This window comes from Strongylocentrotus purpuratus, unplaced genomic scaffold (genome assembly GCF_000002235.5).
Source record: "Strongylocentrotus purpuratus isolate Spur 01 unplaced genomic scaffold, Spur_5.0 spur5_scaffold_20, whole genome shotgun sequence".
NCBI classification, from domain to species: domain Eukaryota; kingdom Metazoa; phylum Echinodermata; class Echinoidea; order Camarodonta; family Strongylocentrotidae; genus Strongylocentrotus; species Strongylocentrotus purpuratus.
Genome location: NW_022145606.1, coordinates 29,967,064 through 29,993,802, shown reverse-complemented (window position 1 = coordinate 29,993,802; position 26,739 = coordinate 29,967,064). Strand labels below are relative to the sequence as shown.

Genomic DNA, 26,739 nt, shown 5'->3' with positions numbered 1-26,739 from the left:
CACCGCTGGATCCACGCTGCTTCCTATTGTAATGGAAAGGTCATTCGAAGCATATGGCTATGTAGGGGCGTTTATTATCCTTGGCGGTATCGCTTTTAACCTTGTCGCGTGCGGTGCAACGATACACAATGCACCAAAAAACGCAGCGACAAATGAAGGCAAAATTTATAATGGAGTGAGTGAGAAACAGAAGTGTCTCTCTAAAGGAGAGTCCTCAAGGCGAACAGATGGCATCCGTAATCGTGAGGAGGAGGAGGAGGAGGAGGAGGAGGAGGAAGTGAAAAAAGAGGAGGAGGAGGAAGAGAAAGAGGATAGTGAAGAGTGCGTCTTGGACGAAAGACGCTTGATTCAAAACGAGAGACGTGACATCAGTAAACAGGAAATATCCCCGAAAGCGCGCTCGTCTTGGACAAGCTCCGTCTTTCAAACCGGCAAACGGTCCTGTGGACTATTAAACGAACCACTCTATCTCTTCACCATCCCGATTCATTTCTTGTACATGTTCTCTATTTATGCGTGGATGCTGTTTCTGGTACCTCACGCTGAACACCTGGGAATCCCTCCTTCTAAAGCAATCTTCCTCTCCACAATTGGCGGCATAGGTGGCATCATCGGTCGGACCATCTTCATCATCCTCGTTGGCAAAGGCATCAATGTTTATATCATCTACATCGCCATAGGCCTCATCGGCACAGCATCATTTCTTCTGGACTTCATCAGTTCTGCTTACGCGGTGCGTGCTACATTGGCTTTTTTCCAAGGTTTCTCCTTCTTCATCGAGGATGCTCTTATGTCCAGTTTATTGAAAGATGCAGTCTTTGACGATCGGAATTTTAACATGGCCGTGGCTCTCGGTTCATTCGTAGACGGACTAGGGGCGACATGTGCAGGAACAATTACAGGTGAGTAATTCATAGCCATCTTCTTCTTTTCAAACATGATAAACCTTTAAGAAATCAACGTTAGTTCAATACCCCATTGTATGTATTGCCATTATAAATAATTTTTCGGATTACGGACTGACAACATCAAATCCTTGGACTTGGTTGCTTTTTGAGCAGCTAAATATAAAATGTGTAAGACAGAAAGTTTTGGAGAAACCAGTGGCTCAAGTTCAATTTCCTTTTTGCTCCACGGCCTCTAAGTTAAGAGAGGTAGATAGATTATCTAATCAGGCCTAATCATACATTTCAAAAGATGACACACGAGTCTAGTTTAAATTACCTTAGCTTGATTTTCTCGAAGGTGTTGGTAATCATGTGATCAGATTAATATTTCTGAAATCCATGTTTAGTAGTACTATTCAGTCACTATCAGTGAACAGGTAAAGACTTTCGTGAGTTTTAGGTGACAAGAGTTAGCTGTCGATGGCGTTTCTGTTTAAGAGTCATAGCTAGTTATTAAAGAGAGAAAGATGCGTCTATGGAAGTTGCTCCTGCTTAATAGTCAGGCAATTCATGTAGCCTTAAATAGTTCTAACTCTTTAGCAAATATCTACATGGGAGGAAGTTTTAAGAGTTCCATTATTTAACCCTTACTCTACTGAGGGGGGGGGGGGGGGGGGCTGGGAGGCCCCCTCAATAATTTCGGAGATTGCGCCTTAACTGATGGGAATTTTGAATTGTCGTTTCATGACTTATTTTCTTCCAAGTCTTACGCACATCTGTAAGGTGTTACATAACAATTAGTATGCGCATGTCATCAAAAAGTGCTAAAATTGCATATATTCACGTACAAGTAGAAATGTGAATACAGGTTTAGAGGTATATCTTCCTAAGTTGGAGATATGAATTGATATCAAATTGCTTTTATATATTTCTCAAAGTAACTTGATGTATTCCAGAACAAAAAATACATTAGAAATAAAACAATAGAAATAAAAAACAATAACATACATAACAAAATAAAATGATGAATTTCGAACTTTTTTTCTTCAGAAAAACATTTTAAGATGAAGCTTTTGATAAACAGAGATACATATGACTTGAAATCTATAGGCTTCTGAAGACCTCATTAGCCTTGTATAAAAGTTGTACCACAGGAGTGTCCCAACATGATTAGAGCATATGTGTTACTAATATATCTAATCGCTAAGTTCTTTAATCCCTTGTTGTGCACTTGCTTGGCAATGCATCACAATAAACCTCCTGTCTTCAAGAAAGAAGCTTTTATCCCCACCATGCACTTGTTGGTTAATCTGCACACCTAAACATACTTTCCAACAACAAAAACATCACTAAAAAGCTCAAATAGGCCCAAATATTTGAAAATCGCATACAATTTGCATAAATTATTATTATTAATTACATTAAAGTAACTAGATTTTGTTAGAAAAGAAGTTTCATATAAATAATGAGTTTCAACATTCAAAAAGTGGAGTCTGACAATTTTGGGAATGATTCTAGTTCCCTGCACATTTCCAGATTTGATATTCATGAATGCGTAATTTGCGTATTCATAATTTATGCCAATTAACCTATGCATTTTCAAATATCACAATAATGAAACCTCATGAAATTGAAATGAAGAAAACATTTATCCAATACATTTTCAACATTCTTCGCTATGTAATGTAGAGTTTTCTGTAAAATGAGCATTTTGCATAAGTAATTAGGCTATAACGACACAAATTTGCATATTAGGACAAAACTAATTGTACCATCTTGTTCCTTACGCAAATATCTACAGCCATGCAAATGTTCGTGTTCTTCGGACATTCGACGACAGAGATCATAGGGGGGGGGGGCTCCCCCCCCCCAGTTAGGTGCTCAAAATAGCCCAGTACAGTAAGGGTTAAGCTATGATCGTGCCCCCATACGCATGTCTACATAGGTTTTGGTGAAAGCTGTGTCTGTGTACGCTTTGCAATGTTAACATTACAAATCCCTGACAAATACATATAATTCTGGTACGATCATTTCCTAGGTTATCTGTTTGATGTCACCCAGTCATTCACGATGGTGTTCATCATCGTCGGCTTCATTCGCGCCGTCATGGTCGTTCATCTCTTCATCGTATGGATCCTCATCAAGAGACGACGACAAGATGTCAGCTCTGATTTTGACCATTGAGGATTTAGAGGAGGAGGCAGAAACTTCTACCTATCCTCCTTCCTTTTAAAATAAATAAAGGAGGTGCCCTTAACAAGTTGATACCGAACAAGCTATTCATGCGATTGGTTAGTAATGGCTAATAGTAATAACTACTTGTATTTCCATGAACTTTACCTATTGTTTTGTTTTGTTTTTAGTATGCACAATTTAGAATGACCTATTGGCCTTCAATATATCAGAAGTTTACCTTCTAATTACTTCCAATATTTTGCCAAAATCTTTGTTGTCATTTCGGTGTCTTAGAAAATCGACGAAGAACAAGAGCTTACCAAATTGTTACCAAATAAATAACTCATACGATTTCGTCATTAGGGACTTTTAGATTTGCAGGGCGACATAGTTCCTTAAAAGGACGTCACACGTAGCAGTCCACTATGTCGACGTGCAAATCTAAACGTCCATATTAACATGTAACATTTTGGAACGTCATTGGGTGCCTACCTGATTTGTTTTTTTAGGTCGGGTCGGGCTATTGTCATGTTGACCTTACGCCGGGCGCGGCTTAGTGGTTGGTTAGTAATGGTTTATAATAGCTTACTTCATCCCCATGAATCTATACCATCTATTGTCATTTGATTAGGAACACATTGAAAATGGCCCTGGATAATAGCATTGTTTGAATCAAGAGTTTACCTTCTAAATTAATTCCACTGTGCCATTTTCTTAGGTTATTTTTTTTAATGCAAACCCTTGTGATAACCTTGTACGAAAACAAAGTATTGCGTCATTTATTCATTGTCTTTTGTCTTTATTGTCCTTTTAAAAATCTGCCGCGAAGCGTGGCAGAGCACCTATAAATTTCGGAAGAATTTATCTTTTTGCTTCTTTATCTTCCCTTTCTTGCTGTGTGGTTTTTGTTCATTTTATATCTCATGAATGGCATGGTAAATGATAATGACAATTTTAAAGGTACTTTGTCCTATTTGCAGGTCAAACAATGAAATGGTTAAATTCCAACGACATTTGAATGCCAATACTTATTCAGAACTTCCATCAAAACGAAAAGGTATAAAAAAAATTTTTTAGAAAATAACGACCATTAGTTGTCGAACCGACATAAGTGATTGCAATCATCTAAGTAATAGTCTGATTTTTAGACCAATGTACTAAATGGTCATATGATTTGTGTTGCATAAAGGTTCAATCAGTTTAATTTTGGCCATTACAAGTATACCGTGTGAGTCCAAAAAAAGTTTACAGCTAGAAAATTGGTAATTATTAAAAAAAATCATCTATGAACAGTACATTATTATACATCTCATGAAAGAGTGCTTCATCCCAAATCATTTGGTATCATTTTTGTGTGGTATGTGTTCACGCTAGGATGAACAGGAGGCATTGTTTGCAAGAGTGCAAAAATCGAGTTGCGCCAACGTGATGCATACAGCATATATTATGTTGGGATTAGCGGAGTGAACGAATGAATTGAATGTATCAAATGAAATGCATTGCATATGCTTTTTGCAGAAGCAAAGTCAAACACACACTCACGTACGCGCACACATGTACGTTGCTATATGATATTCGATATTTGATATGTGTGGCATGATTAATTTGGTTAGGGATGTTATTTGGATCTGCAAAGAACGAATTAATACCCAAATCCCAATTGTTTTATTCAAGCATCATATAAGCAACTTTGGCGCAAGTCAATTTTTGCACTATCGCAAACAATGCCTCCTGTTCATCCAAGCGTCAACACACACCACACAAATATAATACCAAATGATTCGGGATAAAATACTCTTTCATAACATGTATACTAATTTACTGCTCATATATGATTTCTGAAATGATTAGCAATTTTCTAGGTGTAAACTTTTTTTTGACTCACACTGTAGTGGGTTATTGATGTAGACAAATACCCATGTACTTGTTTCAGCTCATTTTTATGTATTTTATGATTACCAAAGAAAAAAGATGTCACTCATTCACTCAATGTTAGTGTCTGACAGGGAAGCCTAGCAAATAAACAGGTTTCCTTACATAATTTGAATAATATAGGACACTGCTAATGTTTTAAATTCCACATATAGGACAAACATTACATATTTATAATAACCTACAAAGTGCTACAGAATTTGATGTTGGTTGGAAAAGACACATATGCATGTTATCGATCCTAACGAAGATAACACAAATTATTACTGATGCGTGACGTCATCTAGGCGCCATTTTGTTAATTTCTTATATAGTACATATTTCCGTCATACATTGTTAATTCTGCATGATATTTAGTGTGCATAAACTCGACGTCATTAGTTGAGTTTTGGTCAATATCATCAAATTTGAAGTTCATGAAATAGAGATACGATTTCATGTATCACGTTTGCTATTAGAATGCTTTGACGTCAACATATTGCCACTGAAAGGAAAATAGTGTAATTTTATTCGATTATGTAATATTTGTGACACCCCTACCTGTCAGGATATTGTCGGTAAAATGGCGCTGCCGTCGGGAAAAATTAGGAAAGGGGAGGGGAAATGAGAGGGAAAGGGAAAGAAAAGAAAAAAAGAAAAGGAAAAGAAAGAGAGAAAGGAAAACAAAAGAAAGAGAAGCGAAAAAAGAAAAAGAGGAAGGAGAGGAAAGAAAAGAAAGAAAAGAAAAAAGAAAGAAAAGAAAGAAATGGAGAAAAGGAAAAAAAAGAAGAAAAAAGAGGAGGGGTGTGAGTAAGAGAGAGAGAGAGGGGAGTTGTTGGGTTGAGTCGTCTCGTCGAGGAAGCAATAAAGATATGCATTGATTGTCGGGTCAGCTGTGTCGGGATTCTTGCTCGATCCTCGTGTACTATATCAATAAAAAAGTTTGAAGTCGGTGAGATGTATAATGTCGGTCGGCTGGCTAATATGTCCCCCTACGTACTGTGACTTGATATGCAATGTGACGACTTCGAGAGAGACTAACACTACAGGGGGCGTAAATATTCATGATTGAATGACACACGCCCTTAATACTAAAACAACAACAACAACAACAACAACAACGGTTGGGCGACCGCCCCCAACAAAAATGCCGGCCAAAGAGAGAGGGAGAGAGAGAGAGAGAGGGAGCAAAGAGAGAGGGAGAGAGAGGGAGAGAGAGGGAGAGAGAGCAGATAAAAAATTTAAAAAAAAGTAGGGAGAAAAACGAGCAAACAAAGAAACATTTTTCAAAATTCAGACGAGGATTAAGAGTCGAGAACGGTGCAACCGTATCCGGACACCAACTTTCTGGACATCCAGCCCCCCGATAACCTACCCAGTCAACTACCCTCTAGGACAACAACCCACTAGGAAATTTGTTCCGGGGTTGGCTGTCCTAAAGGATTGTTGTCGTAAAGGGTAGTTGTCTGGGGGTAGTTGTCTGGGGGTAGTTGTCGGGGGGGGGGGGGGTAGTTGTCGTAGGGGGGTAGTTTTCCAGGGGGTAGTTGTCCGGGGGTAGTTGTTCTAGGGGATAGTTGTCTGGGGGTAGTTGTCTGGGGGGGGGGGTAGTTGTCTTAGGGGGTAGTTTTCCAGGGGTAGTTGTCCGGGGGAAGTTGTTCTAGGGGATAGTTGTCTGGGCGGTAATTGTCAAGGGCAGAGGTGGCCCTTTAAGGGGGCACAGTGCCCCCAACTTTTTCAAGCACCCGACAAGTGCCCTTTTTTTACATAATGCCCCTATTGATTGGACACGTGCTCCTTTTTTTCGACATTTTCCTTTGCAATAAGTGTCCATTTTCCATTCTCATGATTGCCCTTTTTAATCTCTAGTAAGTGCCCTATTTCAGGTATGAGTAGTGTCTCTTTTCACTTTTGATATGTACCTCCTCCACCTCTGATAATTGCCCTATTCAAATCTGAGAGGTGCCTCTTTTACCTTGACAAGTGTCCCTTTTCCTTTGTAAGAAGTGCCCCTTGCACTTTTAATAACTACCCCCATTTTAACTCGGATAAGCGCACCTAATATTTTCACATGTGCCCCTTTTCCTTTCTAATAAGTGCCCCCTTTCCAAATGATAAGTGCCCCATTAAAAAAGAGCCCCTTCCCCCTTCTCATGGGAGTCCCGTCTCTGGTAAATGACCCTTTCCAGGTACGAGAAGTTACTCCTTTTCACTTCAGATAAGTGCCCCCTTCACCTAAGATAAATGCCCCTTTAAAATATGATCGGTGCCTATTTTTTCAACTAATGCACTTTTTTCTTTTTGGTAAGTGCCCTTTTTTCATTCGCATAAGTGCCCCTTTTCATATTTGGTCATTGCCCCTTTTCAGATGCGATAAGTGCCTCTTTTCACCTCTGATAATGTTCCTCTTACAATGATACGTGCTCCTTTTCGTTTCTAATAAGGGACCTATCCCCTTTTCATAAATACCCTTTTCACCTCTTATAAATGCCCCTATCAAAATCGGATGGGAGCCCATTTATCGTCGACAAATGCCCATTTCCTATTTTCACGACTACATTTTTTCATCCCTGGTGAGTGCCTGTTTTTGAAGATTAAGAAGTGCCCTATTTTCACCTCTGATAATTACTCTATGTACTTCGACACATGCGCCTTTTCTTTTCTGATAAGTGTCCCCTTTTCCTCTCATCATTAAACGCCCCTAATTTCAAGCGACTAAGAGCAATTTCCCCCAAAGCTCGCTTGCTACACTCGCAAACATCTATAGATGATATACTTATGTTACTTATCAAAGGTCTTTTCAGTCTTCCGTTTAATATGAGAAAGTGCTTATAACCCCATCAGGATTGTTTTTCTTCCTCTGTATAAGATGTAATTTTTCGCACTGCGACCTCACAAATCCTGATTCGCTTCTCAAATGAATTTTCAGAACATCACACCCTTCTGCAAGCATGATGCTTAAGCAATATATTGTATGGTGTATAAAGTGATACAAACATTGAAATTATCCCTGATAATGTAATCACAATGTAGGGGTATTTTTCAATGTCTAAACAAATGTATATTTCCGCTTTGAGATTTTCCCTTTGTAGGTGTCTTTTTTCTTCAGAAATTGCCGGGTTTTTTTCTTGGTGCCCCCCCCCCCCCCGAACTTTGGAAGTCGCTCGGCCACACCTGGTCCGGGGGTAGTTGTCCCGGGGACGGTATTTTTTTTCTGCGGCACAGATTGGGGTTTGATGTGTGTTAAGCCTATGGGAAAGTTTAGGGTTAGGGTTAGGGTTAAATCAAGGCCTCTTTTTAAAAAAGCCCCAATCTATTGCCGCAGAAAAAATGACGCGTCGGGGGGGGGGGGGGGGGGGGTGGTAATCGTTTTAGAGGGTGGTTGCCTTAGGGGGTGGTTATCCGGGGGATGGATGTACAGGGGGTAGGTCTCCTACAACCCGGGTCAACAAATCGTCTTTTTACCGATAATAATTTAATGAAAATAATGGCGCGAGAAGGGGAAAACAGAATTCAGACAAGGATTAAGAGTCAAGAACAGTACAAAGAATCGTCTTCTTTCCGCTAATAATTTGATGAAACGTCAAAGCTTTCGCGCTTCGCTCCAGAGAGGGGGGGGGGGACCGAATTAAGACAAGAATAAGGAGTCGATAACAGTATAACGAATCGTCTTCTTTCCGCTAATAAGTTAATGAGACGTCAAAGCTTCAGCGCTTCGTGCGAGGAAACTGAATTCAGACAAGAATTAAGAGTCGAAAACGGTAGCCAAAGATTCGTCTTCTTTCTCTAATTGTAATTGTATTTCGGAAGACGCTTTACACGCGCAAACCTTCTCTCAGTGTATATGCTGTTTAGGCTCCCCCTTTTTTAATTTTTGAAATAAATAAATAAAAAGAATTAAATGAAACGCTAAAGCTTCTGCGCGAGAGGGATGATACTTAATTCAGACAAGAATTAAGAGTCGAGAACGGTTGAACGAATCGTCTTCTTTCTGCTAATAATTTGATGAAACGTCAAAGCTTTCGCGCTTCGCTCCAGAGGGGGGGGGGGGGGGGATCTGAATTAAGACAAGAATAAGGAGTCGATAGCAGTACAACCAATCGTCTTCTTTCCGGTAATAAGTTAATGAGACGTCAAAGCTTCCGAGCCTTACGCAGGAAGAGGAGGAGGGGGGGGGGGGGGGGGGACTAAATTCATCAAAGGATTAAGAGTCGAGAACGATATACAACGAATCATCTTCTTTTTCTAATTGTAATTGTAAATCGGAAGGCGCTTTACAAGCACAGACCTATTCTCAGTGTATATGCTGATTTTTTTGTTGATATGTGAAATAAATAAATGAATAAATAAATAAAACCAATTTAATAAAACGCCAAAGCTTCCACACTTCGCGCGTGAGGGGAAAACTTAATTCAGACAAGAGTCAAGAGTCGAAAACGGTACAACGAATCGTCTTGTTTCCCTAATAATTAAATGAAACATCAAAGCTTCCCCGCTTAGCGCGGGAGGGGTGAAACTGAATTCAGACAAAGATGAAGGGTCGAGAACGGTTCGACGAATCGTCCTCTTTCTCTAATAATTTACTTAATGGTCAAAGCTTCCGCGCTTCGCGCAGGAGGGGGACAACTGAATTCAGACAAGGATTAAGAGTCGTGAAAGGTACAACGAATCGTCTTCTTAATTTCTCAATTATTGTAATGAAACTCTCCCACCCTGTACCCAACCCCCTTCGCGCGCTCTGTAAATAGTTTGGACGTTTTGCCTGCTCACTACCGCCCCCTAGAATAAAATAATAGTCAGCGCAATCATTGCTGCTGGTTCTACATCCTTGTTTACTAAATGTGCTTGTACATATGCGTGTTATATGAGTCGAGGATGGCGGCCATCTTGGACGCCATCTTGAAAATAACAGCTTTCTGAACCTTCGATTTGGGTATACTTTTAATTATGTTATTTCTGAGGTCGAATACTACTTGAAACCGTTACAAAAAACCTTTGATGCAAATTTATGATCTGACTATTCAATAAATGGGGCCTTACAATGATGAAGCCAGTAGTGCATATCATTTGACCGATATGCCGCTTTCATGCATCCTCTTTGTATTGACTTGTATTTGCATGTTGTTGATATTGCAAGTTCATCGTCAATTTTCGCAATACAGGCGTATACTGCTTGTAACTTTGAAACACTTGAAATCACACTTCTGCATTGAGGGTACAATAGTTATAGCAAGATTCAGTATGTGGTCTTCAGGCTACGGATTGTTGTTGGCAAATTCGTTGTACTTTTTATTGAAACTGGCATCGCGAAGTCTTTCGGTGTTTTTATTCCTACAATGGTCGAGCGTCTGGAGTCAGATTATGCTACTGTCGGATTGATATGTAGCTTGCCTGGAACAGTTATGTACCTATTAAGTAAGTCAAATGTGTTAAATATATACATGCTTTAGGTAATAGTAGTACTAGTGGTGGTTAGCAGTAGATGTAAAAGTAATGATGATAACGATAATTATACTACTACGTATGATCCTCATCGTCATCATCATCATCATCATCTTCGTAATTGAAATATTATTAATAATAATAACAACAATAATAAGAGTTATATATTGATGATGATATTTAGGGTAATAAAATGATAAAGACTCTTACCATACTAACGACAACTTCAACAACTAAAATATTAATCGTGATAATAACAATCATCATGATAATCATCATTGTCATCATTGGTCAAAAGTAGTAGTAGTAGTTATTATTGCTGTTCTTGTTGAACATTAGTGGTAGGCCCGTAATAATGAATTAAGATGGTTATTGCAAGTAAGGAAAAGCATTACGAATTGCATTTGTTCGAATTCCCTTATAGGTTCCCACTCACTTTACTTGGGTAGAAAGTAGCAAATGTAAATTGATATCTTGCCAAAGGATATTACCGGGGGAAATGCAGGGGGTAGGATCTACACCCACCCCACCCCTCCCGTCCCACTCCACCTGCTTTTCATCCCCCTCGTCCTCCTTCTCCTCCACCTTGAATGGAATTCCTTATTTATTTGGGTAATTGTCACCTCATATTCGGGCAGCAATATGGTATAATCATGTTTTCATGTAAGTATAACTCTGACATTTGGATGATGGGGAATTCGTAAACGTTTCTAAAAACATTGTTTACTTTTGCACGTAATTACCTACGAAAGACCATTAGTGCCACGAAGAAAAAAAAAACACACTTTCTACTAATCTGTTTAAACAGATTACGATATTTCTTCTAATCTGTTTAAACAGATTATAATCTGTTTAAACAGATTACGGTATTTCTACTAATCTGTTTAAACAGATTACGGTATTTCTACTAATCTGTTTAAACAGATTACGATATTTCTTCTAATCTGTTTAAACAGATTATAATCTGTTTAAACAGATTACGGTATTTCTACTAATCTGTTTAAACAGATTACGGTATTTCTACTAATCTGTTTAAACAGATTACGATATTTCTTCTAATCTGTTTAAACAGATTATAATCTGTTTAAACAGATTACGGTATTTCTACTAATCTGTTTAAACAGATTACGGTATTTCTACTAATCTGTTTAAACAGATTATAATCTGTTTAAACAGATTACGGTATTTCTACTAATCTGTTATAACAGATTACGATATTTCTTCTAATCTGTTTAAACAGATTATAATCTGTTTAAACAGATTACGGTATTTCCACTAATCTGTTATAACAGATTACGATTAGTGGAAATACCGTAATCTGTTTAAACAGATTATAATCTGTTTAAACAGATTAGAAGAAATATCGTAATCTGTTATAACAGATTAGTGGAAATACCGTAATCTGTTTAAACAGATTATAATCTGTTTAAACAGATTAGAAGAAATATCGTAATCTGTTATAACAGATTAGTAGAAATACCGTAATCTGTTTAAACAGATTATAATCTGTTTAAACAGATTAGTTGAAGTACTGTAATCTGTTTAAACAGATTAGTAGAAATACCGTAATCTGTTTAAACAGATTAGTAGAAATACCGTAATCTGTTTAAACAGATTATAATCTGTTTAAACAGATTAGTAGAAATACCGTAATCTGTTTAAACAGATTATAATCTGTTTAAACAGATTAGAAGAAATATCGTAATCTGTTATAACAGATTAGTGGAAATACCGTAATCTGTTTAAACAGATTATAATCTGTTTAAACAGATTAGAAGAAATATCGTAATCTGTTATAACAGATTAGTGGAAATACCGTAATCTGTTTAAACAGATTATAATCTGTTTAAACAGATTAGAAGAAATATCGTAATCTGTTATAACAGATTAGTAGAAATACCGTAATCTGTTTAAACAGATTATAATCTGTTTAAACAGATTAGTTGAAGTACTGTAATCTGTTTAAACAGATTAGTAGAAATACCGTAATCTGTTTAAACAGATTAGTAGAAATACCGTAATCTGTTTAAACAGATTATAATCTGTTTAAACAGATTAGAAGAAATATCGTAATCTGTTTAAACAGATTAGTAGAAATACCGTAATCTGTTTAAACAGATTAGTAGAAATACCGTAATCTGTTTAAACAGATTATAATCTGTTTAAACAGATTAGAAGAAATATCGTAATCTTTTATAACAGATTAGTAGAAATACCGTAATCTGTTTAAACAGATTATAATCTGTTTAAACAGATTAGTTGAAGTACTGTAATCTGTTTAAACAGATTAGTAGAAATACCGTAATCTGTTTAAACAGATTAGTAGAAATACCGTAATCTGTTTAAACAGATTATAATCTGTTTAAACAGATTAGAAGAAATATCGTAATCTGTTTAAACAGATTAGTAGAAATACCGTAATCTGTTTAAACAGATTAGTAGAAATACCGTAATCTGTTTAAACAGATTATAATCTGTTTAAACAGATTAGAAGAAATATCGTAATCTGTTTAAACAGATTAGTAGAAAGTGTGTTTTTTTTTCTTCGTGGCACTAATGGTCTTTCGTAATTACCTCACGTTTTTCATATATGTAACTTTAATTTAGTATCTTTTCTCCTTATTTGTCAACATATTAGGTCCTTTTGTGACACTCGTTCTGCAGAAGATCAACCATCGTTTTGTCGCTATGTTAGGCGGAGTGTTGTGTGGATCATGTACTATTGCCAGCGCTTTCTTCAAAGACACAGTTACTGTTGGAGTCTGTCTCGCCTCATCAGGTAAGCTAAATATCTTTTAGTTTAGCTATGTAATCGAATATTTTATTATGTAGCTCACCTGCCCTGCATGGTAGATAGATAACCATACATACGGTAGCTTATGAAGGTGCCAGTCTGGGCTGTTATGAATTAACATGACTATGACGTTATGAACGTCATCGGCATTGCTCAACTTGCGCTGCATGCAACGCAATGGACAGCGGGAGTTATAATTATGTAGCAGTCCCATATGTATTTACTCATCATTTTCGTAACTACATACGCACCATTTCGTAGAACTATCATTCAGTATTTTTCACTCCAGCATTGCACCAGCCTATTACCAAAAGATTATATGGAACTATATATGACTTTAAAGTGTGATTCAATTAATATTATGTCAAACTAATTCATAAGAAATAAATCAGTCAGAGACAATCTTTCTCAGTCAAGCTATCGACTTCATCCAGCCTCTCACTAATTCATCCATCCTAGGACCAACTCCATCCAGCCGGGCGGTCGCCGCCTGAGCACCGACCTAATCTAGCGTTCAGCGTCGAGCGATTTAGGTCAAAGGCGCCGAGTGTTCGCCACTGGGTTATCAGTTGGTCACTGGGCGGCGAGTTTAAAGTCGCTCGGCAGCCTTTGACCTAGCGGCTTCCAATTTTGACCTAAATCGCTCGACGGCGAACGCTCAATTAGGCAGCCCGGGCAACGAGCGTATTTTGGGCGGCGAGTAAAAAGTGAGCAGGCGAAACCGAATTTTAACTCCGCGCTAAAACTTCATCGGCAACCAAACGCGATGCCCTAGACAAACAATCGGTACCCGGGTGGTCGCCGCTCCGCGTCCGGGCAAAATTGGCTGAAAAATCACCGCCCAGCCGCCTTAATCTGTTTAAACAGATTATAATCTGTTTAAACAGATTACGGTATTTCTACTAATCTGTTTAAACAGATTACGGTATTTCTACTAATCTGTTTAAACAGATTACGATATTTCTTCTAATCTGTTTAAACAGATTATAATCTGTTTAAACAGATTACGGTATTTCTACTAATCTGTTTAAACAGATTACGGTATTTCTACTAATCTGTTTAAACAGATTATAATCTGTTTAAACAGATTACGGTATTTCTACTAATCTGTTATAACAGATTACGATATTTCTTCTAATCTGTTTAAACAGATTATAATCTGTTTAAACAGATTACGGTATTTCCACTAATCTGTTATAACAGATTACGATTAGTGGAAATACCGTAATCTGTTTAAACAGATTATAATCTGTTTAAACAGATTAGAAGAAATATCGTAATCTGTTATAACAGATTAGTGGAAATACCGTAATCTGTTTAAACAGATTATAATCTGTTTAAACAGATTAGAAGAAATATCGTAATCTGTTATAACAGATTAGTAGAAATACCGTAATCTGTTTAAACAGATTATAATCTGTTTAAACAGATTAGTTGAAGTACTGTAATCTGTTTAAACAGATTAGTAGAAATACCGTAATCTGTTTAAACAGATTAGTAGAAATACCGTAATCTGTTTAAACAGATTATAATCTGTTTAAACAGATTAGTAGAAATACCGTAATCTGTTTAAACAGATTATAATCTGTTTAAACAGATTAGAAGAAATATCGTAATCTGTTATAACAGATTAGTGGAAATACCGTAATCTGTTTAAACAGATTATAATCTGTTTAAACAGATTAGAAGAAATATCGTAATCTGTTATAACAGATTAGTGGAAATACCGTAATCTGTTTAAACAGATTATAATCTGTTTAAACAGATTAGAAGAAATATCGTAATCTGTTATAACAGATTAGTAGAAATACCGTAATCTGTTTAAACAGATTATAATCTGTTTAAACAGATTAGTTGAAGTACTGTAATCTGTTTAAACAGATTAGTAGAAATACCGTAATCTGTTTAAACAGATTAGTAGAAATACCGTAATCTGTTTAAACAGATTATAATCTGTTTAAACAGATTAGAAGAAATATCGTAATCTGTTTAAACAGATTAGTAGAAATACCGTAATCTGTTTAAACAGATTAGTAGAAATACCGTAATCTGTTTAAACAGATTATAATCTGTTTAAACAGATTAGAAGAAATATCGTAATCTTTTATAACAGATTAGTAGAAATACCGTAATCTGTTTAAACAGATTATAATCTGTTTAAACAGATTAGTTGAAGTACTGTAATCTGTTTAAACAGATTAGTAGAAATACCGTAATCTGTTTAAACAGATTAGTAGAAATACCGTAATCTGTTTAAACAGATTATAATCTGTTTAAACAGATTAGAAGAAATATCGTAATCTGTTTAAACAGATTAGTAGAAATACCGTAATCTGTTTAAACAGATTAGTAGAAATACCGTAATCTGTTTAAACAGATTATAATCTGTTTAAACAGATTAGAAGAAATATCGTAATCTGTTTAAACAGATTAGTAGAAAGTGTGTTTTTTTTTCTTCGTGGCACTAATGGTCTTTCGTAATTACCTCACGTTTTTCATATATGTAACTTTAATTTAGTATCTTTTCTCCTTATTTGTCAACATATTAGGTCCTTTTGTGACACTCGTTCTGCAGAAGATCAACCATCGTTTTGTCGCTATGTTAGGCGGAGTGTTGTGTGGATCATGTACTATTGCCAGCGCTTTCTTCAAAGACACAGTTACTGTTGGAGTCTGTCTCGCCTCATCAGGTAAGCTAAATATCTTTTAGTTTAGCTATGTAATCGAATATTTTATTATGTAGCTCACCTGCCCTGCATGGTAGATAGATAACCATACATACGGTAGCTTATGAAGGTGCCAGTCTGGGCTGTTATGAATTAACATGACTATGACGTTATGAACGTCATCGGCATTGCTCAACTTGCGCTGCATGCAACGCAATGGACAGCGGGAGTTATAATTATGTAGCAGTCCCATATGTATTTACTCATCATTTTCGTAACTACATACGCACCATTTCGTAGAACTATCATTCAGTATTTTTCACTCCAGCATTGCACCAGCCTATTACCAAAAGATTATATGGAACTATATATGACTTTAAAGTGTGATTCAATTAATATTATGTCAAACTAATTCATAAGAAATAAATCAGTCAGAGACAATCTTTCTCAGTCAAGCTATCGACTTCATCCAGCCTCTCACTAATTCATCCATCCTAGGACCAACTCCATCCAGCCGGGCGGTCGCCGCCTGAGCACCGACCTAATCTAGCGTTCAGCGTCGAGCGATTTAGGTCAAAGGCGCCGAGTGTTCGCCACTGGGTTATCAGTTGGTCACTGGGCGGCGAGTTTAAAGTCGCTCGGCAGCCTTTGACCTAGCGGCTTCCAATTTTGACCTAAATCGCTCGACGGCGAACGCTCAATTAGGCAGCCCGGGCAACGAGCGTATTTTGGGCGGCGAGTAAAAAGTGAGCAGGCGAAACCGAATTTTAACTCCGCGCTAAAACTTCATCGGCAACCAAACGCGATGCCCTAGACAAACAATCGGTACCCGGGTGGTCGCCGCTCCGCGTCCGGGCAAAATTGGCTGAAAAATCACCGCCCAGCCGCCTTACATGGTACTTTTTTTGGTTGTTACAATAGCTTAAGTTGAGCGATTAGGATGACGTATCATGGCGTCATAGATCATATTTGTTCATAATCGCACAGCCTGGCACCTTTAAACGCAAAGGCCAGAATTCACAAAGGAGGTTTGTCGACAGACCTTTGTTTCGACGCGTTTCAAACTTTGTTGTACAAACCTTGGTTTGAAACGCTTTGAAACGCGTCATATGACGCACATAAACCTACGTTTGTCGAAACAAACCTCCTTTGTGAATTCGTATTATCTATATTGAGCCAAACTGCGACCGAGTTGGCCAAACTCTCCTAAACCGTAGCTCTGTGTAGGTATTGCAAAGAGCGCCATCTCACAACGTGATTACTCAGCTACAAGATATTGAATAGGTTTGACGGAAAACGCAATAATCGCCATCAACTTTTGAATAAAAAAAGCTTGGTATTCCTATTCCGGTCTCATCAAAATAATAGTTAGTATCATTATTATTGTTCTAGCTAGTATATGTATTAGTAGTAGTTATATACTTCACTTAAGTAATCAAGCAATCTGATTGGTCGAAATTGCATTCATAAACTTTAACTGTTCCCGAAAATTCCCAGTAACCATGGTTAAAACAGTTCAAAATCCCAATAACCATGGTTATTGGGAAAATAGGTCAGTCTCCATGGTTACCCCATAGGTTTACATGTTAAAAAATGGTCTGAGCGATCGAGGATACCGTACGTGTGCGAAGAATTGGTCGGTAATTTTAATACAATTGAATCTCGATCGATCTTACCGACAATTTTATCTTGCATTGTTGACATTAAGACGAAAATAAACTTCCAAAAACAAAAAAACAACATCTGCCGATAGATCTTGATCTAAATTCGTGCCAATATGCATTGCAAAAGTAAAAGAAGGGCCTGTTTAATGGAGCAGCCGCGAAGCTTCCACCACGCGAAGCCGTTTTCAATCCATTTTAACCCGTTCAGCTCGGCATTATTCAGCCTGATAGCCACCTCACAAACGAGATTAAAAATCGAACACGCCGTACCGTGAGACCGCTCAGCGCGCGCCACAATGCGTGTGCGCTCAAGCGGCCAGAGGCTTCGACTAACGGGAACCTAGCGCATGCGCAGATCATTTGCCAATCCGGTCTTGTCATGTCGAGAACACGTTGCACGGCCGTTCTCTGCTGTGCTCCAAGCCTCTCAGTTTTTTCAGCTCTTTCGTAGGGTTTTCTTCTTCGTTATCTTTTCTTCTTCTTCTTCGCCTCATTCTTATTTTGTTCTTCTTCTTTCTCTTTTTATTTAGATACTCAATTTTATGAGAAAAATACACAATTTATAAGAAATTAAGGATTTGAATGTAAATCTCTGTTGCATCATATTCATATGAAATAATTTACCAGCCTAAATTGACGGTTATAATATTATTTTGTCGGACATTATACTATAGCGAAAAGATATAGACATGATAAAATGAAACTAAAGAAGAATCCAGAATGGGGGAGGGTTGGGGTGAAAGGAGAGACAAAATAGAATAATAATAAATAAATACAGTACAGACTATACCGATGTGCCATTTGGAGAGCAAAATAATTAGTTTGTTTTATTTACTAATGTAAAGCGCTTTGAGCATGTTTATGCCATATAAATATCAATATGTATGAATATATTGCCAAATTTTGACAATTGTAGTTTGTAAGTATATGTATTGACAAAGTATAAATACAAATAAAACCGACACAGAAATGTCTGCAAGTATTTGGGACCTATATAGAATGTGCGAAAAGAGCTTTGTCTTTGTCTTTGGCCCATGCATGTTCCCACAGCTGAGTTACGTAAGAGGAACAATGAACGTTGCTGAGGGTACGGGTCGTTGTCATGGCTATAAACTCTAAAGAGCGGAAGTAAGGTAAGGGTATAATTGAATACTTGGATGACAGATCTGAGATTATATTATCAACAAAAAAAAGAGAAGAGTATGAATTTACAAATAGTACCAAAAAATAGAAGAAAAAAATAAATAAAGTGAAAGGCGTAAATATTCTAAAAAAAGAATGAAACGCCGATAATACCAAACAACAACAACAACAACAATGAACTGACTTTGTATTCATGTATAACCCTGCTTTATGTTGTTTTTGGGGAGGGAAGGGTCTTGTTGTTATTGCAGTTGTCGTTGCTGTTTTTAAAAATTTTAAATGGGATCACGTTCCGACATTCTCATAAATAAAAATCCTATAACGTAAAGCCAGACTTTACCCTATCTGAAACACTCATTCAAAGACAACAATCATGCACGATAAAGGAATGGACAAGAATATGTGATAAAGATAAAATGTCACAAATAGATAATTATAAGAAATGATTGTTTCTCTCTCTCTTTCTCTCTGCTTATGTGTGTCTCTCTCTCCCTCTATCTCTCACTCGGTCGCTTTCTCTGTCTATCTGCCAATTTTGTTCCGCCGTTTGCTTGTATGCCGGCAACATTCCTTTTTTGAGATAGATTATTATAAAATAATGATGATGTACACACTTTATTATACCTTATATTTATTATAGCGAGCGAAGTGAAAAACGAGCGGCTGATAATGTCTAAATGCGAATAATTGTATTTCCAAAGTAAAACTTTTGAATGAAAATCTCTGTTGCAACAAATTGATATAAACACTGTTTATTATGCTATATTGTCTATACTATTATACGTCGGACATTATACTTCAGCGAAAAGATATCTATATGATAACAAAAAGGACAGACTAAAGGCGATACAAATCGGAGCTGGGGTGGGGGGGGGGGGGAGGATGATCAGAGAGACAAATATCATATAAATAAATACAGTACGGACTACGTCCAACTTTCTATCTCTCTCGCCCCCTTCCCCCTCCCCTTTCTCTCTCTCTCTCTCTCTCTCTCTCGCTCGTTCTCTCTTTCTCTTTCTATTTCCCCCTCTCTCTCTCTCTCTCTCCCTCTATATGTCTCTCTGTTTATCTGGCAATGTCGTTTTCCATCTTCATCTTTTTTTATTAAATGTTTTCTATTCCTCCGTTTGCTTGTATGCCGACATCATCTCTTCCTTGAGATTAATTATTATAACGTAATTATCCCTGATGATGTACACATTATACCTTATATTTATTATAGGAAACGAAATAGAGAACGAGCGGCTGATAATGTCGAAATGCGAAGAATATTACTGAACAATAATTATATTTCCAAAGTAAAACTTTTGAATGAAAATTTCTGTTGCATCAAATTTATTGATATAAAAAAAAATGTTTAAAATGCTATATTTACAATACTATTATACGTCGGACATTATACTTCAGTCAAAAGATATCTATATGATGAAGAAAAAAAAGGGCAAACTAAAGGGTAAACAAAAATCGGAGCTGGGGGGGGGGGGGGGGGTTATCAGAGAGACAAATATTATATAAATAAATACAGTACGGACTACGTCCAACTTTCTATCTCTCCCGCCCCCTAGCTTTCCCCTCCCCTTTCTCTCTCTCTCTCTCTCTCCCTCGTTCTCTCTCTTTCTCTCTCTCTCTCTTTCCCCCTCTCTCTCTCTCTGTCTTTCTGTCTATCTGGCAATGTCGTTTTCCATCTTCATCTTTTTTATAATGTTTTCTATTCCTCCATTTGCCTGTACGCCGGCAGCATCTCTTCCTTGAGATTAATTATTATAACGTAATTATCCCTGATGATGTACACATTATATCTTATATTTATTATAGGAAACGAAATAGAGAACGAGCGGCTGATAATGTCGAAATGAGAAGAACATTACCGAACAACAATTATACCAAGTAAAACTTTTGATTGTAAATCCCTGTTGCATCAAACTGATTGATACAAAAATTGTTTATTATGCTATATTGACGGTACTATTATACGTCGGATATTATACTTTAGCCCAAAGATATAAACAAAACAAAACAAAAAAATGGAAAGAAAAAATGTGAGCTTGAGGGGGGGGGGGGGGGGGGGGGTCGGTGAGAAAAATATCATAGTAATAAATACAGTACAGACTATACGTCCAACTTTCTATCTTCCCCCCCCCCCTCTCTCTCTCTCTCCCTGTCCGTCTGTCTCTCTGTCTATGTCGTTTTCCATCTTCATCTTCATAATGTTGTCTATTCCGCCATTTGCATGTATGCCGACATCATCCCTTCCTTGAGATTAATTATTATAACATATCCTTAATGTTATACGTCGGACATTATACTTTAGCAAAAAGATATAATCAAACAAAAAGGAAACAAAAAAAAAGAAGAAAAAAAAATCAGAGTTGGGGGGGGGGGGGGTGACCGGAGAGACAAATATCATTAAATATCATTGTACGCATATTTTATTTGTTTTGTATGTAATGGAAAGAGATAAATAAATGACAGAGATTAGAACAAAATCATAATTCATCACAATCATCTCTCTCTCTCTCTCTCTCTTTCTATCTATTTATCTATCTTTCTCTGTCTGTCTCTGTCTGTCTGTCTCTATCCTCCCCCTTCCCTCTCTGAATACGTCAGGAATTTCGTGAAATTGGAATTGTGCTTCAGTGTATTTTATTTCCGTATCGCGTTGTTGTGTTTGTTTTTTGTTTTTTGAAATGGTGCGGCTAATAAGGAGTTAATCGCAGTAGTATTGGTAGTCTTTTATTTATTCGAAAATAAATGATATTGAAAATATAGTAATTCATTATATTACGGAACAATAAAGAAAGAAGTGCAAACAACGTGATAATTCACTTTATTTGTCTTCGTCTCCATCTGTGTCCTTGTTCAACCTATCGTGTCAATAAAACTTAGATAATCCTCGTTTCATGATCAGTTCTGTAGATGGCATGTACATGCATACATGATAATGATAATGATGATGATGATGATGATGATGAAGATGATGCTTACAATATTGTAATAAAATAGTAATAATAATAATAACAATTATTTTATTCATCTTGCACTCGCTTTTCTTCATTGCCAGAAAACTTGTTTTATGTTGCCTTGCATTTTTTTCAACAATGGTAGCATCTTTGCCCGGGAAAAGTCTCATATTCGTGGCTTTACCGCCGGAGTTGCTCAAGACAAGAGTAATATTCCGTAGGGAGAGAGAGGAAGAGTAAGGGGTCGTTTTTCAGAACATAACATTTGAACATTTCATATGCCCGCTCAAGCCAAGACCGGCTTTAGGTTGATCAAGATATTTTACTTCAACCTGCTCTAAAACTGTTACATGCCCTCGTAAAGGTGTATAAGTTAGAGTGGTTGTTTGTATTGTAATGTAAATTGACCTATTTACGCCTACATCCTCTTCTTTCAAAACGGCAATCTTCCAGAGTAGTTACTTCTTTACATTCTTTTGTTCCCCCTTAGCGTGGGGCAGCTGAGGGAGCCTGGATAAGCCTTTCATAAAAAAGGAGGTCCATACATGAATGATTCGCTAAATTGGTCAAGTTGATAACATGAAAAGCGTATTGTCATGTAAATACAATGACGTAAAAGATAGCTGTGGAGTCAAAACTTTTGAGACGACAGGCTTTATAGATAACTTATGGAAATATCATCGAATGTCGTTGTTTCATATTCTTCATTTTCTACGTCCGATGAATACTCTTCTTCGCTTGATAAGTCCATTTGTATCATATTCATTTTCTGAGTCCGAGTCAAGGATCGCTTCTCGAGCATCTTCAACGCTAAAAATAGGCTTTCTCCGATGACGAGACATTTTGAGAAACTATCTTACATAGATAAAGAGCAGTTATAAGCAAATAATTGAGAACTAATTTGTGCAACCAACTATCATGAAAATAAAAAAACTGAACTAAATAGTAAAACTCCGACACTTTATAGCACGATAAGTAAATAATAGCCGACAACCTTGAAACGAAACAATGGGATGGACTATATCGAGACTAGCTAATCTCCCCAATAATAGGTCGGCCCGGTACCCTGTATACGTACGCATGAGTAAACTGAACTGAGAGCGCTAGGTCGAACGAGACTGTAATATACTATAAGCTATTCAATAATCGGCCCGTTACCATGAATAGGCGTCAATGACCATATAAGGCCAAGGCTCATGCATTGAACGGTGTATCCGCGCGTGCCGAGTACAAAGGTATCCAGAGCGAGTGTGGAATTCGCTGCTTGCAAAATCATTATGTCCGGCTTACACAGTCCTAGGCATAGTAGACCCAGCTAGCTAGCAGCAGCGAATCCGAAAATCTATGAAAATAACGTAAACTGACTTGCATGTGTTCTATACGAATATCCTGAAAGAGGACTCGTGCATTCTCATGCTAAACTTGTAATAAAACAAAAATTACGCATCTACAGTCGGTAAAAAATGAGATGCATGTAGCCAAAGGTTCAAGGTTTGTATACAGGTAGTTTATATTGTATTTAGAAGGTGAATAGATGTACTTTTCTGCAATAAAAGAAGCCCTTGCTCGGACCCGAGAAATCTCGGTTCCCGTTTGTGAGTACGTACCTCGGGACCCGAGAAATCTCGGTTCCCGAGTTGAACGGGTTAATGTATATATATAAAAAAAAACTGCTATGTATGATAGCCGAGCGGTTTAAGGCGGCGGTTTTCGTTACATCACCTTTGGTAATTAAGAGATCGAATTCCATCTTCGACAAAAAAAAAAATTTAAATTTTATTTCTTTCTTTATTTTTCGGCATATAAAAGTATTAATGACTGCTTTAATATTCGAGAAATAGTTATTTTTATACGCTCTCGGGAAGGTTACAATTGGGCTATTGCCCTCGGCACGCCTCGGGGCAATAGCACAATTCTAACCTTCCCTTGAGCGTATAAAAACAACTATTTCTCTCAAAGCAGTCATTAATACTATATTATTGTAGGAGTAGGAGTATAGTAGTAGTAGTAGTAATAGTAGTAGTAGAAGTAGTGTTATAGGTGTAGCAGTATCATTACTACAAGACAAGACTTTTGAGAGGAGCATTGAATGTCAGCTGGGGGGGGGGGGGACTATATTATGGAAAATATAGAGTTGTATAGAGACACAACGCCAAAGGATTGAGAGAATGCCGTCTCCGTTCCAAAGGTCATTGCTGGAGGAGCAAGGGTGAAATGATTTCACAAATGCTCTTCTGGCAGCCTTTAAGGGACAAACGTGCCAGAGGTTGAACAGCAGTTAGAAAGAAGAAGGAACTTATCTAAGGACAGGCAACTCCTAAAGATCATGGAGAATAGAACTGAATGGAAATGGAGCAGTGCGAGTCCGTTTTATTTCTGTTAATAGTAATAATTGTCATCCTTTCATTTTTTTCCCGCAGGTGTTGGCATGTCAATGACCTATATGCCCATGGTGATTGCACTGAATGATTTCTTCAGAGAAAAATTCGTTTTGATGAACACAATCACGTTGTACGGCTACACCGCTGGATCCATGCTGCTCCCTATTGTAACTGAAAGGTCATTCGAAGCATATGGCTATGTAGGGGCTTTTATTATCCTTGGCGGTATCGCTTTTAACCTTGTCGCGTGCGGTGCAACGATACACAAGGCACCAAGAAACGCAGCTACAAATGAAGTCAAAAGTTATAATGAAATGAATGAGAAACAGAAGTGTCTCTCTGAAGGAGAATCCTCGAAGCAAACAGAAAGCATCCATTATCATGAGGAGGAGGAGCAAGAGGATAGTGAAGAGTGCGTCTTGGAGGAAAGGCATTTGATTCAAAACGAGAGACGTAACATCAATAAACAGGATACATCACCGAATGCGCGCTCATCTTGGACAAGCTCCGTCTTTCAAATCGGCAAACGGTCCTGTGGACTATTAAACGAACCACTCTATCTCTTCACCATCCCGATTCATTTCTTGTACATGTTCTCCATTTATGCGTGGATGCTGTTTCTGGTACCTCACGCTGAACACCTGGGAATCCCTCCTTCTAAAGCAATCTTCCTTTCCACAATTGGCGGCATAGGTGGCATCATCGGTCGGACCATTTTCATCATCCTCGTCGGCAAAGGCATCAATGTTTATATCGTCTACATCGCCATAGTCCTCATCGGCACGGCATTATTTCTGCTGGACTTCATCGGTTCTGCTTACGCGGTGCGTGCTACCTTGGCTTTTGTCCAAGGTTTCTCCTTCTTCATCGAGGATACTATTATGTCCAGTTTATTGAAAGATGCAGTCTTTGACGATCGGAATTTTAACATGGCCGTGTCTCTCAGTTTTTTTTGCGCAAGGGCTAGGGGCGACATGTGCAGGAACATTTACAGGTGCGTAATTCATAGCTAGATTCTTCTTTTCAAACATGATGAATCTTTGAGAAATCAACTTAAGTTCGATACCCCATTGTATGTATTGTCATTATAAATTATTTTTCGGATTATGGACTGACAACTCTGGGAGGCCCCCTCAATATTTTCGGAGATAGCGCCTTAACCGATGGGAATTTTGAATTTTCTTCCAAGTCTTACGCACATTTGATACCATTTTCGTCGAAATCGGATATACCTGTAAGGTGTTACATAACAATTAGTATGCGCATGACATCAAAAAGTGCCAAAATTGCAACTATTCACGTACAAGTAGAAATGTGAATACAGGTTTAGAGGTATTTCTTCCTAAGTGGGAGATATGAATTGATATCAAATTGTTTTTAAATATTTCTCAAAGTAACTTGATGTATTCCAGAACAAAAATACATTAGAAATAAAACAATAGATATAATACGAAATAAAAAACAACCAAATACATAAGAAAATAAAATGATGAATTTCGAAAAAAATTTCTTCAGAAAAACATTTTGAGATGAAGCTTTTGGAAAACAGAGATACATATGACTTGAAATAGGCTTCTGAAGACCTCATTAGCCTTGTATAAAAGTTGTACCACAGGATTGTCCCAACATGATTAGAGCATATGTGTTACTAATATATCTAATCTCTAAGTTCTTTAATACCTTGTTGTGCACTTGCTTGGCAGTGCATCACAATAAACCTCCTGTCTTCAAGAAAGAAGCGTTTATCCCCACCATGCACTTGTTGGTTGATCTTCACACCTAAACATACTTTCCAACAACGAAAACATCACTAAAAAGCTCAAATAGGCCCAAATATTTGAAAATCGCATACAATTTGCTTAAATTATCATTAATAATTACATCAAAATAACTAGTTTGTGTTAGAAAAGAAGTTTCACATAAATAGTGAGTTTCAACATTAAAAAAATGGAGTCTGACAATTTTTTGAATGATTCTAGTTCCCTGTACATTTCCAGATTTGATATTCATGAATGCGTAATTTGCGTATTCATAATTTATGCCAATTAACCTATGCATTTTCAAATATCATAACAATAATGAAGCCACATGAAATGAGAAGAAGGAAACATTTATCCAATACATTTTCAACATTCTTCGCTATGTAATGTAGAGTTTTCTGTAAAATTAGCATTTTGCATAAGCAATTAGGCTATAACGACACAAATTTGCATATTAGGACAAAACTAATTGTACTATCTTGTTCCTTACGGAAATATCTACAAACATGCAAATGTTCGTGTTCTTCGGACATTCAACGACAGAGATCATAGGGGGGGGGGGGGGGGCTCCCCCCCCCCCCCCCCCCCCCCCAGTTAGGTGCTCAAAATAGCCCAGTACAGTAAGGGTTAAGCTATGATCGTGCCCCCATACGCATGTCTACATAGGTTTTGGTCAAAGCTTTGTCTTTGTACGCTTTGCTATGTTAACATTACAAATCCCTGACAAATACATATAATTCTGGTATGATCATTTCCTAGGTTATCTGTTTGATGTCACCCAGTCATTCACGATGGTGTTCATCATCGTCGGCTTCATTCACGCCGTCATGGTCGTTAATCTCTTCATCGTATGGATGCTCATCAAGAGGCGACGACAAGATGTCAGCTCTCATTTTGACCATCGAGGATTTAGAGGAGGAGGCAGAAACTTCTACCTATCCTCCTTCCTTTTAACATAA

The 26,739-nt window shown here is 37.4% G+C and overlaps 2 protein-coding genes across 2 annotated transcripts; both read left to right on the top strand.

Annotated features, from left to right (window-relative positions):
- The first annotated feature begins 267 nt into the window (after window positions 1-267).
- On the top strand, window positions 268-4,327 carry LOC115927376. Its single transcript, XM_030993161.1, has 2 exons — window positions 268-902; window positions 2,926-4,327. The coding sequence occupies exons 1-2, from the start codon at window positions 500-502 to the stop codon at window positions 3,069-3,071; spliced, it is 549 nt and encodes a 182-aa protein (XP_030849021.1). The 5' UTR covers window positions 268-499; the 3' UTR covers window positions 3,072-4,327.
- Window positions 4,328-10,306: 5,979 nt separating this feature from the next.
- LOC100893765 (monocarboxylate transporter 12) lies at window positions 10,307-26,739 on the top strand. The gene is made up of 5 exons (XM_030993842.1): window positions 10,307-10,385; window positions 13,051-13,191; window positions 15,756-15,896; window positions 24,060-24,965; window positions 26,540-26,739. Exons 1-5 carry the CDS (start codon window positions 10,307-10,309, stop codon window positions 26,737-26,739), a joined length of 1,467 nt encoding a protein of 488 aa, XP_030849702.1.

Excerpts from the sequence above, each read along its gene's own strand:
- LOC100893765 (XM_030993842.1), top strand. The coding sequence starts at position 10,307 with ATGGTCGAGCGTCTGGAGTCAGATTATGCTACTGTCGGATTGATATGT. Across the intron at positions 13,192-15,755 it reads AGTCTGTCTCGCCTCATCAG|GTCCTTTTGTGACACTCGTT; the intron begins GTAAGCTAAATA and ends TCAACATATTAG. Across the intron at positions 15,897-24,059 it reads AGTCTGTCTCGCCTCATCAG|GTGTTGGCATGTCAATGACC; the intron begins GTAAGCTAAATA and ends TTTTTCCCGCAG.
- LOC115927376 (XM_030993161.1), top strand. The coding sequence starts at position 500 with ATGTTCTCTATTTATGCGTGGATGCTGTTTCTGGTACCTCACGCTGAA. Across the intron at positions 903-2,925 it reads ATGTGCAGGAACAATTACAG|GTTATCTGTTTGATGTCACC; the intron begins GTGAGTAATTCA and ends ATCATTTCCTAG.